General features: G+C 37.0%; 1 protein-coding gene across 3 annotated transcripts in view; it reads left to right on the top strand.

Annotated features, from left to right (window-relative positions):
* The window catches only part of HELZ (helicase with zinc finger), a 193708-nt gene that overhangs the window by 105008 nt on the left and 71503 nt on the right, over nt 1-17197 (top strand). For 2 of the 3 annotated variants that reach the window (XM_066235080.1, XM_066235081.1), the window contains 6 exons: nt 1096-1275; nt 1804-1908; nt 7142-7320; nt 10872-10990; nt 14991-15136; nt 16352-16499. In XM_066235080.1, coding sequence (XP_066091177.1) covers nt 1096-1275; nt 1804-1908; nt 7142-7320; nt 10872-10990; nt 14991-15136; nt 16352-16499 — 877 coding nt within the window. The remainder of the gene's footprint in view (nt 1-1095; nt 1276-1803; nt 1909-7141; nt 7321-10871; nt 10991-14990; nt 15137-16351; nt 16500-17197) is intronic. The other variant, XM_066235082.1, reaches the window with a different exon arrangement.

Here is a 17197-nt window from a genome sequence, read left to right on the forward strand (position 1 = left end):
CATGTTTATATGGCCAGTGTTTGTTTTCTAAAGTTTTACATTTTTTAGGAGAATTTTGTTTAAAATTATCTGTCATAATGATATTTTACAACTGCAAGGGTTGTGAAGATTGTTCCCGGTTTAAGTAGGGTGCAGCCTCACAGGGAAGGAATTTTCACTACTCCATGTCCTGCTATTTTGGGGTTATTTTGTAGGCACTTAGCAAATTTTCTAAGTCTCTTTACACACCCTCCCTATTTTGGTTCACATCCCTCTCATTTTTACCATAGTTGTTGCAATATCTACTATTTTAATTGAAGTTGTGAGAAAGAATGCTGTTGATGCTCCACTTGCTTTGATCCCTCACAGCACCTGCTGTCCATTTAAACCCTCAAACCCTCGCCAAGTCATAGAAGGGACACTGGGCAGTGGGCTCTCATTACAGCAGCCATTTGTGCTGCTGTGACAGGTGTTCTTGACGCTGAAAAATGGGACATATGTATATTGTTTGTGCGTGTGAAAATATTAGAAAACATTTCATGTAGTTTGGCTTTACAAAAACCTATTTTCTGAATTAAGAACTTTATTTTTCAATGTTCTCTTAATCAGGGACATACAGGCTTCTTCCTTTTCCCTTTATTTTAAATTTCAGTAAAGGATCTTTCAACGGATTAGAATTTGGAAATCAGTTAGTTTCCCTTTTGCATTCTATTTGCTATGCAAAGAAACTACTACTTCATTATTACCAGGAAAAAAATTATCTGATGCTTTTACGCAGCAGAGGGAAAATACATCTCAGAGACACTGTCATTACTATATATAGACTTGGCAGAAACTACACTAATAGTGTATGATGTCTTTCAGTGACTTATCAAAATCTTTTTGCACTTGGACTAGGACAAGATAACTAAAGTGAGTTTGATCAACATAGTAAATGTGTTACACACTCTGTTGGGTTATTTTCTAAGAAATAGTTTTAGAATAAGCGTTTATTTTTATAGATGCTATGTTATTTCAGTATTTTTAATGACTGAAATTTAGGATACTTCTGTGTTGTGTTCTGCTTGTCAATAAGGTGTATTTGTTTAAAATAGCTTAAATTTTTATTTTCTGCAGACAGTGGGATGAACAGTTGGATCCTCGATTAAATGCAAAACAGAAAGAGGCTGTTCTGGCCATTACCACCCCACTGTCAATCCAGCTGCCTCCTGTTCTCATCATCGGCCCCTATGGGACAGGCAAGACCTTCACGCTAGCTCAGGCCGTCAAGCACATACTCCAGCAGCAGGAGACGAGGTGAGAGGTGGCGTGTGGACTCCACGCCCATTAGCAGGGCACGACCTTTGTCCTTGTTGTGAATACAGAGGGAGGGGTTCGCAAGACAAGTTTTCATTCAGCTTGTAAACATTTTTAAATAAAGAGAAAAACACCCACACTCAACCTTGAAAGCACTTGAATTTGAAATCTCTTAAAACATACTGTTTTTAAAAACCAACAGCCTAGAGAATAATGGCTTTTAAACAGCTAGACAAACTTTTTGTCTGCTAAAGAATTGTGATCTGATTTAGCCAAAGAGCTGAAGTTTCTAAAAGTAATTTTATATGCTAGACTTAGTAATAATTTTAGGGAACTTATTTTCTTTATAGCCTGAAGAATAATATAATTTACTTAAAGCATTGTTCAGTAATATGCTAGAGGTTACTGAGTAGGTTGAGGGGAATGTATAATGTTAAGATGGCCACTGCTTTTTTTTTTTTTTTGGTATTCTACTGCTTGAATAGTTTTGTGTTTTATCATTCTTTTTATTTGCACCATTTATTTCAGCAGGATTCTCATTTGCACCCATTCTAATAGTGCTGCTGATCTCTACATAAAGGATTATTTACATCCATATGTAGAAGCAGGCAATCCCCAGGCAAGACCTCTCAGGTATTTTTTAAGGTTTATTATGTATCTGTATCATACTTTATTATTCTTAAGAAAAGGTGTCTGTAAATATTTTAGCAACTTTGAGAATATCAAACAATCTTTAACTCTGCATTGGCACTCGGAGGTTATGCCTTTTTAAGAAACCATTTAAATTAAGGAAAAATTGAAAAATCTTTGACCATTAAGTAAAAGAGAAAGACATCCTTTTTTAAGTTTTGTATATAAAATTGTTGTTATAGTCTGAGCTCATTTTGATGTGTATTTTTAAAAGCTGCTATGGTGAAGTGATATAAATATGATTTACATAAAATGTAATTAAGATTCTAGTATGTTTTGCATGGCAGAGTAGTCATGCAGTGATAGTTCTTTATGGAAATAAGATTTGGACTGTGCTCATGCAAATAATTCATAAAAACCTACACTTTAGAGAAGTTTGAAATATTTAAGTGATTTGTGCAACAAAATATAATTGACTGGTTTTACAACTTTTTGCAAAGTGTCCAAGAAAATTTCAAGTTGCTGTAGAAAGGCTCTTTCAGTGTATATGGATATGAAATATAATTAAATATAGGATTGTGGGGGAATAAAATCCTTTTCTTCAGAAAACAATAAAGAGTCATTAAATGGTTGTTTATTATACCATTTGCTTTCATTGTTATATGAATTAATGTTTAGTTTTGCCATTTTACAAACTAATATATCATGCCCTGTATTATTTGAATACAATTATTGTTTACAAATTAATTTCTAACCACACTTTTGAATCATAATTCACTAACTTTTTATTTGTTGGGCCTATGCATGGAAAAGTGAAATTTTTCTATTTAATTCTTTAATCGCCATAGCCAAAGTCGTTTGACTTTATAGTTACATTTTAACAAAAGAGAAAAAAGTGGCATGGCCTGTGAACACAGGTTTTTATGCCATACTTTGTTTTTACTCTGGAAAATTAGAGCAGAAGTAATTATTTTTAATATAATCCAATTGTGTTTAATAATAAGAAAACATCACATGTATACAATCACTATAAATGAAAATGTGGTATTTTCCGGTAGGTAAATATATTGTCAATATCTAGTTTGCTTCAGATTCTAATCTTTTTTAGCTTAAGGGAAAATTGGATAGCTAATAGGATTTCGCTTGCTTCATTGTTGGTAGAGTATGTGCATGTGTTTCCGTCTCTGTGTGTGTGTTATATGTAGAAACCATGGCAACCTCAATTATCATGGTGTACTTGGCTTGAAAAACAATGGATAAAAGCATCTCAAATTTTGGTCAACTGAGCATAGTTTATTTGACATGTGGGGCAGTAGAGCCGTTGTTGATAAACATTAAAATCCATCATTTGACTAGCATGATGCTTAGCTTTCCCATATAAAATTATGTTTTGGTGGTTATGAGTCAACATGTAGTACATTTAAAGTGTAGAATAAATTATGTTCCGACCTGTGGTGGCGCAGTGGATAAAGCGTCGACCTGGAAATGCTGAGGTCGCCAGTTCGAAACCCTGGCTTGCCTGGTCAAGGCACATATGGGAGTTGATGCTTCCAGCTCCTCCCCCCTTCTCTTTCTCTGTCTCTGTCTCTCTCCCTCCCTCTCTCTCTCCTCTCTAAAAATGAATAAATAAAATTAAAAAAAAAAATTAAAAAAAAAATTAAAAAAAAAAAAGAATAAATTATGTTCCTATAAGGTATATGTGTAGCTATAATGGCCCAAAGTCAGAAACTTACCATCTAGCAGAAAATCTTACCTCCCTGTAAATCACGAGAATGGTTTAGTCAAGGTGGAAAAATATATAAGTATATTTAAATACAAATTTTATGTTATTTCATTTAGTAAATGGAATAAAATAAGAAAAGTGTTGATTTCCCTTACGTATTTTTTTATGTGGCCTTACATCCTATGAGGATTAATGCATTGAAATGTTAGGATTTATTGGCACTAAAAACATGTTTAAAATTTTTGCATCTCATAGATACGATATTGGTTATTTTCATAAAGTTTGCAGTTATTCCTATCATAGCAATGTTTTTAAAAGTTTTTAAATTAAAAAAAATGTTTTTCCCATTGATTTAAGAGGGGGAGAGAAGTGAAGGAGAGAGACGGAGAGAGGGAGAGAGGGAGGAGAGGGAAGGGAGAGAGAAGAAGAGAGAGAAAAGCATCAACCTGTTGTTCCACTCAGTTGTGCACTCATTGGTTGCTTCTCCTATATTCTCCTGTATGCCCTGACCGGCGATTGAACCTGCAACCTTGGTGTACCAGGATGGCGCTCTATCCAATGAACCACCTGGCTAGGGCCAAAAAAATGTGGTTTTCTAAAAAAAAATTATTTATTTTAGGGGTGGGGGTAGAACGAGAAGCATTATTTCATAGTTGCTTCACTTTAGTTCATTGATTGCTTATCATATGTGCCTTGACTGGGCAAGCACAGGGTTTCAAATCGGCGACCTCAGCATTCCAGGTCAACACTTTTATCTACTGCACCACCACAGATCAGGCAAAAATAATGTTTTAAAATACGTTCCTGGCACCCTGATCATATAGCTCGGTTGGCTAGAGCATCATGCTGAAGCACAGAGGCTGTCAGGGCACGTACAGGAACAGATCAGTGTTTCTGTCGTCTCTCTCTCTCTCTCTCTTTTCCTCTCTCTCTAAAATCAATAAAATACACATTTAAAAAATACAATAAAATACATCCCTGACCTTGGCTGGTTGGCTCAGTGGTAGAGCATCGGCCTGGTGTATGAATGTCCTGGGTTCGATTCCTGGCCAGGGCATTCAGGAGAAGCAGCCATCTGCTTCTCCACCCCTTCCTCTTTTCTCTCTCTCTCTCTCTCTCTCTCTTCCCCTCCTGCAGCCAAGGCTCCATTGGAGCAAAGTTGGCCTGGGCACTGAGGATGGCTCCATGGCTTCCGCCTCAGGTGCTAGAATGGTTCCAGTTGCAACAGAGCCACTCCCCAGATGGGCAGAGCATTGCCTCCTGGTGGGCATGCCAGGTGGATCCCCGTTGGGCGCAAGCTGGAGTCTGTCTCTCTACCTCCCTGCTTCTCACGTCAGAAAAAATACAAAAATAAAAAAATAAAAAAAATACATTTCTTTCTTACCATTTATATTTAGAGACATTTATGAAATACTTTTTTTTTTTTGCTCAGGTTTAAAGAAGACAGCCAGTTTTAAGTGTTTGATGGAGGTTACAATACATTTTGGAAGATCATGAGATTACTTTTTGTGCATTTTACATTTGAGCTGCCTGGGCAAATATTAAATAAAGAGTTAGATATGCATCTAGGAGCTCAGAGATAGGTCTTGGTTGGAAAGAGAAAAAGGTGTGATTCCTTAGGGCATTGAAGCCAAGGGCCTGGATGGAATTGTCAGGGGCGAGGACAGAGCTTGATAAGAGGAGAGAGCCAAGATTAGGACTTGAGAACCCTAACCTGGGGAGGGAGAAAGCAAGCGGGAAGATCGAGTCATGGAGCTCTAGGAAAAGTGGTTCAGATAGGAAGCAGCCACAGAACTGGATGCTGCAAATACATCAGGTAACTTGATGGGCCTGGAAAATGTCCAAAAGATTGAGTGGCACGGAAGTTTTATGCCCCTTGATTGCACCCCCACTCTTGCGTTCTTTCCCGATTTGGCTGAACCTTCCTACTCTCTCCTTTACTGTATTGTTCTTTTCTAGTCTAAGTGCTGGTGTGGCCTATCACTCGTTCTTCCAACTAGTTTGTTTTTTTTATCTACACTTACTCCAGGTGATCTCATCCAGTTTTCAGATTTAAGTGTTACTCCAGTTGTATATTTCTCGTCCCAGGTATTCTTCCTGATTTTGAAACTTATATATACCTCTGCTTACTGGACATCTCCAATAGGATGTCTGCTAATGAATATATCCGAAATTGAGTTCTCAATCTCCGTGCACCCAGATCTGTTTCTCCCTTTACTACCTTTGTAAACCCTCCTGCCATCCATCTAGGTTCAGAGGCATGAGATTACCCTTATTCTTCAATTCCACATCTAGTTCATCAGTAAATTCTGTCAACATGACTCTCAGCATGTGGAGTAGTGCATTGGACCATTTTCACATCTCCACTGTTACCATCCTACATCAGCTATCATCTTTTCTTGTCCAGACCTTACCGCAACCTTCTCACTGGTCTTCCTGCTTCTGTCTTTTGCTCCTGACTTTGTTCCAATCAGTGTATGTTGCAGCCAGCTGTAATTGCTTGTGAGAGCCAATCAGGTTCTTGTCTTCCCAAGTTCATGTTCAGTGATGTTATATAGTAGTTTGAAATTGGTCATAGTAGTAGGCTTTATACCACAGAAATCAGCGAATTAATCATTCCCACCCTGACTTCAGAACTGGTTGAACATTTACCAGCATACCAATTTCCAGTCCTCCCTCCCCCAAACAATATATTCTGTCTAGAGGCACAAAGTGGTCCTTGAATAACATAAGTCATGTCATGTGACTGCCCTGTCAGAACTCTCTGCTGGCTTTCCATTAAAGTTTGAGGAAATCGGAAGCCTTTATGAAAGCTTGCAGGCCATGTGATTTGCTCTGTGCTGAAACACAGACACCGAGTAGATTTTTGTTTTATGGGTGGGAGGGCGGATAGATGGAAAGGTGGCTTTTGTACCAGTTCAGTAATCTACTGCATGAGGCCTACTAATATTTTTCTTTTGCAATCAATGGAGGAGATCCAATTTCTTAAGATTATCTGATTGTCCAAAATTTATATTGATTTTTAAATTTCTAGAACATTAGAGGTCTATTTAAATATAGATATAAGAATATATTCTAAAGTGAAATGCAGATTTTTAAATTTCTGTTGTAATTCTATATGCAATTCTGTTATAAATTAGCATAGATAATTAAAACGGAATAAGTATATTTTTCTAGAATTTTCTAGGGAAAAAAAATTCCCAATGGAATGCTCTGAACTTAAACAGCAATGCTTATGGAACTGTTTGCATGGCATTCTATTATAAGGTCAATCTGAATACAAAAATTAGAGGTTTATTTTATGGTAGTGCGTTATGCTTTCTGTTTGACTCTTTTGGTAGGGGCAGGTCACAGTTGTTCGTTAAATTCTAATCCAGAAGAGTGCTAACAGTTACCAGGATTATTTCTAATTTCCAGATATTGTGGTCTTAAGTAATAATGTCAATAGTTTGATAATCAGGTGCTGGTAAGATCTTAATAAATACAAATAGAAAATATTGTCTTCTTTTATAGGGTATATTTCAGAAATCGCTGGGTAAAGACTGTTCACCCAGTTGTGCATCAGTACTGTTTGATCTCAAGCGCACATTCCACCTTTCAGATGCCACAGAAGGAAGATATTCTTAAGCACCGAGTGGTGGTTGTTACATTGAATACTTCCCAGTACCTCTGTCAATTGGACCTTGAACCTGGTATGCTGACTCAGACATAGACGGGGTGTGTGTGTGTGTGTGTGTGTGTGTGTGTGTCCCTGAATGCTTAGGGGTTCTGCATTCAGTCTAGACCAGGCGTTGGCAAACTGCAGACTGTGGGCTCTTGTTTGTTTTATATATAAAATTTTTTTGCATGGAACACAGCTAGGCTATTTATTTACCTGTTTATTACCAAAAGATTCTTTTGTGCTACAACAGCCTAATCACATAGTTGTAACAGAGATTGTACTGGCAGCAAAACCTATAAGTATATACTGTTTGGTCCTTTACAAAAAATGGAAATTGTCAACCCTATTTTAGACATTTTAGTGACTTCTAGTATATTTATTCTCTAATTGATCAGATGGTATTTGTTTACTATTGATCATGTGAAAAATTAACATTTGGACAGTGTTGGTGTTATTTACAGTTTTCTTGTTTTTGTCTTAAAGTACTTTTGTGTTGTACATTGTAGAGACAACAATCATGATAGGTTTTTTTTAACATATTGTTGAGATTATTGTAAGACAGAAACTATGTAAAATTAATGTTATACAAAGTACAGATATAAGGTGGCAAGGAATTCTGATAAATATAGCAGAACTTAACCATCAAAGGGTGGTGTCACTTTAAGCTAGTTTCTTGGGAAGAATATTCATTTATTACTGCCATATTATAATTGTTGGCATTGCTCAACACTTTTTTTCTTTCTCCTTTTGGAATTGCTTTTAGAGCCAGTGACAAATTCTTTTGAACATCCTGGAAGGTAGAGAGACTGTTCTCTTCACCTGGTATTCCTGGCACCTGCCCCAGGATAAAGACACCTGGAGGCTCTTGATAAACTCTCTTTATCTTAAATGAATGAATGGTGGTCATTCTTTCTTTTTTTGAGGGTAGATTTAATTTTTTTAAAAAGTTTCAAACATGTAAATCTTTCTGAGACTGGTAAATAAGGTAGGTAGGTGATCACACTGAGCAATAAATACCTCTAGGGGTTAAAAAAAAGAGACATGCCTCTCAGTAATGAGACTTATTTTCTTGTGCATGCAGCTCATAGCTGGCTGGTGAGGGCAGTTATAAAAGCAGAGTTTCAAAAATGTTTTGAACAGTGACTGCATCATTGGAATGAGTTATATTTCTTCCCAACTGACTTCTTTGAATGGAACAACACTTATTTGAAATGTAAATTTTGGTATGTTTATTTAACAATCGGTCTCATTACTTTATGATTATACTCTGCATATTTGCTGTGTAGATTAAATATCCAAACCTCCTAAACAGTTAAGTTTTGTGAGAAAGAGCAAAGGATGGCTTTAAAGAGCAAGAGTATAGAAAAATACTTATTAGAAGTCAACTGTGCTTTGTTCTGGGTGTTTATACTTTACTTTATTTCATTCAATTCTCATATGGAGGGTTATTGTACAGATGAGAAAATTAAGGCTCAGGAAGAATCAGTTTGATTAATTCAAGTTACCTTTACTAACTTCAGCAATAGGTATAATAACTTTATGATTTTTTAGTTCCTGATTCAAGCCTAGCTCTATTTAATTAAAATATTATCTAATGAAAACAGTAGATTTCTTTTTCACTAGTCTCAGTTTTTTCCAGTTTAATTCATTGTTTATATAATCATCTTCCTTAATTAGTCATGTGGAACAAAAAGCACAGATTCTCTCAACAGGGAGAAAAATGCATGTGTCCATATCTTGCTTGAGCCACTGTGGGTAAATAGACAATAGTTATTAATACTTGTACTGTGAACCATTGCTGTTTGTTTAAATGGATGATCTTGAGGGTTATTATTGTCATTCAGTAAGATGTAGAAAGTTCCCCACTTAAAAACAAATTGCAGCCTGACCTGTGGTGGCGCAGTGGATAAAGTGTCAACCTGGAAACACTGAGGTTGCCGATTCAATACCCTGGCTTGCCTGGTCAAGGCATATATGGGAGTTGATGCTTCCTGCTCCTCCCCCCCCTCTCTCTCCCCCCCCTAAAATGAATTAAAAAAAAATAAATTGCATTAAAAATTTGTGTGAACAGATTGTCTGGAATTTGTTGATATTTATAGAAATAGGGATGGAAATAGAGGATAGGTTCTAGGGCCCCCTCATAGTAGGCTGATTACTTGGGAGAGTTGAGGAGCTACTTTGTGTTCTTTGCTACATTAGGAAAAACAGGGCCCCCTTCTAACCTTGGGGAGTTAGCAGTAGGGGACAGCTTTTTCTTTTTTCACGTTGAAACAGCAAGGAGATTTTTGCCTCTTTCTCCCCTTTTAGGGGCAGAGGGGCTTCGTCTTCATTCTGGGCACAGATTTCTGTGCACTGGTGAGAGTGGTGGCAGCAACTGAGCTGTAGGGTGCCTCCTGGTGCAGGTGTTTGCATCTGGGGACTTTGCATAATGAGTATTTTTAATATTTGTTATTAGTCTTTTTTTTTGTTTCAGACTGGTGTGTTTTCAGGGTAGAGTCTTAGACTTAAAAAAATTATGTTTTATGTATATATATATATATATATATACACACATACACACAGGGTGGGGCAAAAGTAGGTTTTCAGTTGAATGGAAAATAATACAATACTTAACAAATAATACAAGAATGAACTGTGTTTTGTGTAATCACAACTAGAAACGTCCTTTTGCCCCCCCTCCAATACACACACACACACACACACACACACACAGAGTAAACCTAAATAATTAAATTAGTGAATATGCTAATAGGTTAACTTTGGTTTTAAAGTTGGATTATAACTTTCTCCTTTATATTAGATTTTGGTATGACTTTATTTTAATGTCCAATATGCATGTTTAAGTTAAAGTTATGTATAAACTACCATTGCTTTATTTTTTGGCATTTCACCATAACATAGTGAAAGGACTTGGGGCCTATTAGTGTTTTGATGCCAGCTCTTCTTTTTTGATGAAAAGCCACTATTCGGCACTTTAAATTTTTTTTTTTTCTTTACAGAAAGCGAGAGTCAGAGAGAGGAATAGATAGGGACAGACAGACAGAAACTCAGAGAGATGAGAAGCATCAATCATCAGTTTTTTGTTGTGACACATTAGTTATTCATTGATTGCTTTCTCATATGTGCCTTGACTGTGGGGCTACAGCAGACCGAGTAACCCCTTGCTCAAGGCAGCAACCTTGGGTCCAAGCTGGTGAGCTTTGCTCAAACCAGATGAGCCAGTGCTTAAGCTGGCGACCTTGGGGTCTCGAACCTGGGTCCTCTGCATCCCAGTCAACGCTCTATCCATTGCGCCACCACCCGGTCAGGCAAAATATTTTTAAATATAGCGATTCAGCTGTTAGTCTTGGGGCCTTTAGCACCAGATTTCTTTTATGTATCTGTTTTTGAGTGGAATAGTTACTCCTTTTAACCTCTAGTTTTTTTAAATGGACGGTTTTCTAAATTGAGAATTGGCATTAAAATTACTCACAACCCTTAAATTAGCACACTGAACTCTTAGCCAAAATGAAAAAAAAAAGCCTGCACTGGCCTCTGTTGCTGTTGTAATGTGTTTTACTGTGTTTGCACTATACTCCATAGGGTTTTTTACGCACATTCTGTTAGATGAAGCTGCCCAGGCCATGGAGTGTGAAACCATCATGCCTCTAGCATTAGCAACTAAGAGCACTCGGATTGTCTTGGCTGGTGATCACATGCAGGTAAGTGCCCTTTGCAGTATTGTATTGAAGGGAACTTTTAATTATTGATGTTTTATATTCTGTTTTCTAAAACAGCCTATAAAGTTATGCCATGTATTATGGTTTGAACACTTTAAATATTTCTGTACTAATAGTGAAAAACATTGGTATTTCTGAAGGAAAATTGCGATCCCAACTTAGAATGTCTAACAATGTTTTTATGTTTGTTAATTCGAAGTTCAAGTCTCTGTAGTATGGCCTGACTAGGTGGTGGCGCAGTGGATAGGGTGTCGGACTGGGACACGGAGGACCAAGGTTCGAAATCCTGAGGTTGCCAGCTTGAGCGTGGGCTCATCAGCTTGAGCATGGGGTCACTGGCTTGAGTGTAGGATCATAGACATGACCCCATGGTCACTTGCTTGAGCCCAAAGGTCACTGGCTTGAACCCAAGGTTACTGGCTTGAGCAAGTGGTCTCTGGCTCAGCTGGAGCCCCTGGTCAAGGAACATAAGAGAAAGCAATAAAAAAATAACTAAGGTGCCACAATGAAGAATTGGTGCTTCTCATTTCTCTCTTTCTGTCTGGACGTCTGTCCCTATTAATTCCTCTGACTCTCTGTCAAAAAAAAAGTCTCTGTAGTATGAATTTTTTATTCTTACTCTTCTTTAAAAAGTAATTTTAAATATAAATTAATTTTCCTACAATTCCCCAAGTCTTGTTCGAACATTTGTTTTCCTGAAGGGTTAATTTTTTGCTATCATAAGAAACAGAGTGCTTAATTAAAAATAATGGTCAAAGTCTCAAAAAAAATGTTTGATTTTATGTATTTGCATACCTAACATATAAAAAAAATATTTTCTTATGAAAATCTGTTTTAAAAATCTCTGCCACAGCTAAGATTGAATCTGTATAGTGTTGTAGCTGTCAGGACATCCAGGAAAGAGTTGAATGTGTAGAGCAGTGGTAGTCAACCTTGTCCCTATCGCTCACTAAAAAGTGGGCATTCCAGCTTTCATGGTGGGCGGTGGCGGAGCAACCAAAGTATAAAAAAAAGATAGATTTAAATATAGTAAGCTGTTTTATAAAGATTTATTCTGTGCCTGATCAGGCGGTGGCGCAGTGGATAGAGTGTCGGACTGGGATGCGGAAGACCCAGGTTCGAGACCTCGAGGTAGCCAGCTTGAGTGCGGGCTCATCTGGTTTGAGCAAAAAGCTCACCAGCTTGAGCCCAAGGTCGCTGGCTCAAGCAGGGGGTTACTCAGTCTGCTGAAGACCTGTGGTCAAGGCACATATCGAAAAACTAATGATTGATGCTTCTCATCTCTCCGTTCCTGTCTGTCTGTCCCTGTCTATCCCTCTCTCTGTCTCTGTTTAAAAACAAAACAAAACAAAACAAAAGATTTATTCTGCAAAACTTAGTGGAAATCTGATGTAAAGTACTTGGTAAGTAATTATTAATATATGCTTTAACTTGGTGTAACTCTGCTTTATAAATTTTATAAAGTAAAGTTACTTCCCTACTTTATAACTCACCATAACTATGGAATTCGGTGGGCAGTTAGAAAATTTTACTACTAACGGAGATACAAAAGTGGGCAGTAGGTGTAAAAAGGTTGACTACCCCTGGTGTAGAGGAATGAATTCTGGTTTTGTTTGCCAAAAGTACTTTAACTATGTTCTTTAGCTCTCAAAGGTATAATGAAGAATGGCTCCTTAATCTTCATCATGAGAGAAAGAGGGTTATTTTGCTAATTATTAAAAAAAAAATTATTCATCAGCAAAATATCCTGCCTGCTCATCATTTTAAATATTTGATCAGTTTTAGTGAAATAACTGATTGACTCTCCCAGTGATGCAGTCAGTTGCATTCCTGAAATTACCGGACCAGTAGCTATTTATTATGTTGGAGGAGTCCTTTATTAACCTGTGTGTAAAATCTCTAGGTCAGCGTTGGTATAGTGAAATGAAAAGTTAGAAATTTTAGCCTAGTTTTTTATAATATTGTATAGTATTATTCTTTGTAGTATAGTATATATATAGGAATTGTTCACTGAAAAAAATCTTTTTTTTTTTTTTGTGATAGAGACAGTGAGGAACAAATAGGGACAGACAGACAGGAAGGGCGAGAGATCAGTTCTTCATTGCGGCTCCTTAGTTGTTCATTGACTGCTTTCTCATATGTGCCTTGATGGGGGTCGGGGGGGGGCGGGAGGGGCTACAGCAGACTGAGTGACCCCTTGCTCAAGCTAGTGACATTGGGCTCAAGCTGGTGAGCCTTGCTCAAACCAGATAAGCCCACACTCAAGCTGGCGACCTTGGAGTTTTGAGCCTGGGTCCTTTGCATCTATCTCAGTTCGATGCTCTATCCACTGCACCACCCCTTGGTCAGGCTGTTCATTGAAAAAAATAATATATATATATATATATTTTTTAATTTTTTTATTTATTCATTTTTTAAAGAGAGAGAGAGAGAGAGAGGGAGAGGGAGAGAGATAAGCAGTGGGGAGCAGGAAACATCAACTCTCATATGTTCCTTGACCGGGCAAGCCCAAGGTTTTGAACCAGCAACCTCAGTGTTCCAGGTCGATGTTTTACCCACTGCGCCACTACAGGTCAAGCCTGAAAATATTTTTTTTTTTATTTTTTTTATTTTTTTTTATTTTTTTTTTATTTTATAATTTTATTTTTTAAATGGGGTGACATCAATAAATCAGGATACATATATTCAAAGATAACAAGTCCAGGTTATCTTGTCTTTCAATTATGTTGCATACCCACCACCCAAAGTCAGATTGTCCTCTGTCACCTTCTATCTTGTTTTCTTTGTGCCCCTCCCACCCCCTATCCCTCTCCCATTCCCCCCTCCCCCCCGTAACCACCACAGTCTTATCAATGTCTCTTAGTTTCACTATTATGTCCCACCTACGTATGGAATAATACAGTTCCTGTTTTTTTCTGATTTACTTATTTCGCTTCGTATCATGTTATCAAGATCCCACCATTTTGCTGTAAATGTTCCGATGTCATCATTTCTTATGGCTGAGTAGTATTCCATAGTGTATATGTGCCACATCTTCTTTATCCAGTCTTCTATTGATGGGCTTTTTGGTTGTTTCCATGTCCTGGCCACTGTGAACAATGCTGCAATAAACATGGGGCTGCATGTGTCTTTACGTATCAATGTTTCTGAGTTTTGGGGATATATACCCAGTAGAGGGATTGCTGGGTCATAAGGTAGTTCTATTTTCAGTTTTTTGAGGAACCACCATACTTTCTTCCATAATGGTTGTACTACTTTACATTCCCACCAACAGTGTATGAGGGTTCCTTTTTCTCCACAACCTCTCCAACATTTGCTATTACCTGACTTGCTAATAACAGCTAATCGAACAGGTGTGAGGTGGTATCTCATTGCCGTTTTGATTTGCATTTCTCTAATAGCTAAAGAAGATGAGCATCTTTTCATATATCTGTTGGCCATTTGTATTTCTTCCTGGGAGAAGTGTCTATTCATATCCTCTTCCCATTTTTTTATTGGATTGTTTGTTTGTTTGTTGTTGAGTTTTATGAGTTCTTTGTATATTTTGGATATTAGGCCCTTATCTGAGCTGTTGTTTGAAAATATCATTTCCCATTTAGTTGGCTTTCTGTTTATTTTGTTATCAGTTTCTCTTGCTGAGCAAAAACTTCTTAGTCTGATGTAGTCCCATTCATTAATTTTTGCCTTCACTTCTCTTGCCATTGGAGTCAAATTCATAAAATGCTCTTTAAAACCCAGGTCCATGAGTTGAGTACCTATGTCTTCTTCTATGTACTTAATTGTTTCAGGTCTTATGTTTAGATCTTTGATCCATTTTGAGTTAATTTTTGTACAGTGAAAATATTTTTGATCTGCTTATTCTAGCATTCAGTGTTGAGGTTTCTTGTACATCAGAAGTTTCAGCATAGTGGGTTTTTTAATGAGTAGGTTTAAAAATACTATTTGTATATTTAATTATATTTCCTCTGTTTGTCTGTTACAGCTCAGTCCTTTTGTTTACAGCGAGTTTGCCAGGGAGAGAAACCTGCATGTTTCATTACTTGATCGACTCTATGAGCATTATCCTTCCGAGTTCCCCTGTCGGATCCTTCTCTGTGAGAACTACCGCTCCCATGAAGCTATCATCAAGTAGGTCTGATCGGCCCTCACTGCATCACACTTCCTGTGGGCTGGTAGGAGGGGACTCACAACAGCACTATCACTAGGGACAGATTATTCCCTGCAGAGTCATACAGTGTCTCTTGTGTTACAAATTATGTTTACTTTTATATTTGTAAAAGAAATCTTCAAAAGTCAGAACTGGAATTTTTTGCAGAATAGGGCATTTTTGGAAACTAAAACTTTAGGCCCTACTATCTATGATATATTTCTCTCTGACTGAATATATAGTATATATGTAAAACTACATGATGTAATAAACAAATATGTTGACCAAGTATGGTATATAATGGTTAGCTTATTGTCTCTGTGTTATATGAGGAATCTGTTTGAAAAAGAAGGAAGGGATAAAGGAAAACCATGAAAATTAGTAATAAAGTTTATGAAAGATTGTGTTAAATATAGTATGCATCCATGAAAGTAAAGCTATCTTAAATAAGAGCTGAATAGTCTTAAACTGAGCACACCCATGTGACATCCAGACATTAAACAGAACCTTACCTAGTACTCTAGAAAGCCCCTACATCCACCAAAAGTTTGTTTTAAAGTTTAGTATAATTTAATAATGTTGATTGTGTCAGTCATGTGAAAACCATTTTCAGGCTTCTCTGAAAGCAATAAAAATTTAGGTTTAACGGTGGCTTTATTAATATCTCAATATGCGATTCCTCTTTTATTGCTGCCAGTCACGTGCTGCAGTCAGTGATGAATCAAGTACTAGTCTCTTCATCAGTAGAGTACTCATTTCATTTTTGAAGACTTGAATGCCCTTCAGTTGTGTGTATTGTTTGAATATCTGTATATCTTTTATTTGCATGTATGTGATCTATATATATAATAAAATGTATTAACTGAGAAAATATTCTAGTTAGCACATTTTCTCAGAGAGCAAGCTTCTTGTCTGGTATTGAACTGTTGTCATTTCTTCCTTTTCTTTCTGTATCCTGGCTTTGTACCTTACCTAAATGAATTCGTTTAGCAATGATATGCCAGGCTCCTACTCTGGTGTTGCTGCTTTAATTTTGGAGAAAACCTTAGCCTCATTGGCATTAGATGATTAGTTTAAAATTAATCATGGACATGAAGCAGCATTGTTAGAATTGACTGATTCTTTTGTTCTTACGGGTGAATTTAATTTTGATGCTAGATTCCTCTTTATTTATTTATTTTGGTCTTTTTCTGCAGTTACACCTCTGAGCTCTTCTATGAGGGCAAACTGATGGCCAGTGGGAAACAACCAGCACACAAGGATTTCTACCCATTAACTTTCTTTACAGCACGAGGGGAAGATGTCCAAGAAAAAAATAGCACAGCCTTTTATAATAACGCAGAGGTACCTTAGTTTTCTTTGCAAATTGTTACTATTTTGCAGTCACGTAGTCTACTCTTGTTGAACATTTATTTAAAATTTTGCATTGACATCTTAATGTGTGCTGACTCATTTACATGAAAATAGTGTGTAAAGTTGATTCTCTCTTGTATAACTAATTTGTGAAGATGAATCTCCTGTGGAAAACAAACACTTTGATTTATATTTTGTCTTGTGATAAAATACAAAATACATGACTTCATTGTAAAGAAAAGCCAGTATTATCTTATATAGATTATTATTGTTAGCCATGTAAAATAGACTCTGATTACATTTTATAGTGCTTATTCAAATGAAGCATCATTTTAAATGAGTAAAACTTGAATTGCGGAATACTGTGCTACAGAGAGCTTCCTCAGAACCGAGATGATGATGTTGCTAACCCATTATGTGCTCCAACTTGTATGATTCTCTTACAACTTGACTTTTAAATTTCAAAGAGAATATGAGTAGTACAAGGGATCAGATCAGGCAGCAGACAGAAACCTAATGAAGTCTTTAGGGTCCAGCAGGCCAGGGACCCTTGGGATAAGTTCTGGTCATCACTGCTAGTGGAGTTTTGGATTTCAGGAAACCCAGAGGGGAGGGGTATGTGCATATGTGTGTGAGTGCATGGTTTGGTCATTGGAGGAATGTTTTGTTTTCTTTTTTGACAGAGAGAG

Source organism: Saccopteryx bilineata, chromosome 6 (assembly GCF_036850765.1).
Source record: "Saccopteryx bilineata isolate mSacBil1 chromosome 6, mSacBil1_pri_phased_curated, whole genome shotgun sequence".
Classification (NCBI taxonomy): domain Eukaryota; kingdom Metazoa; phylum Chordata; class Mammalia; order Chiroptera; family Emballonuridae; genus Saccopteryx; species Saccopteryx bilineata.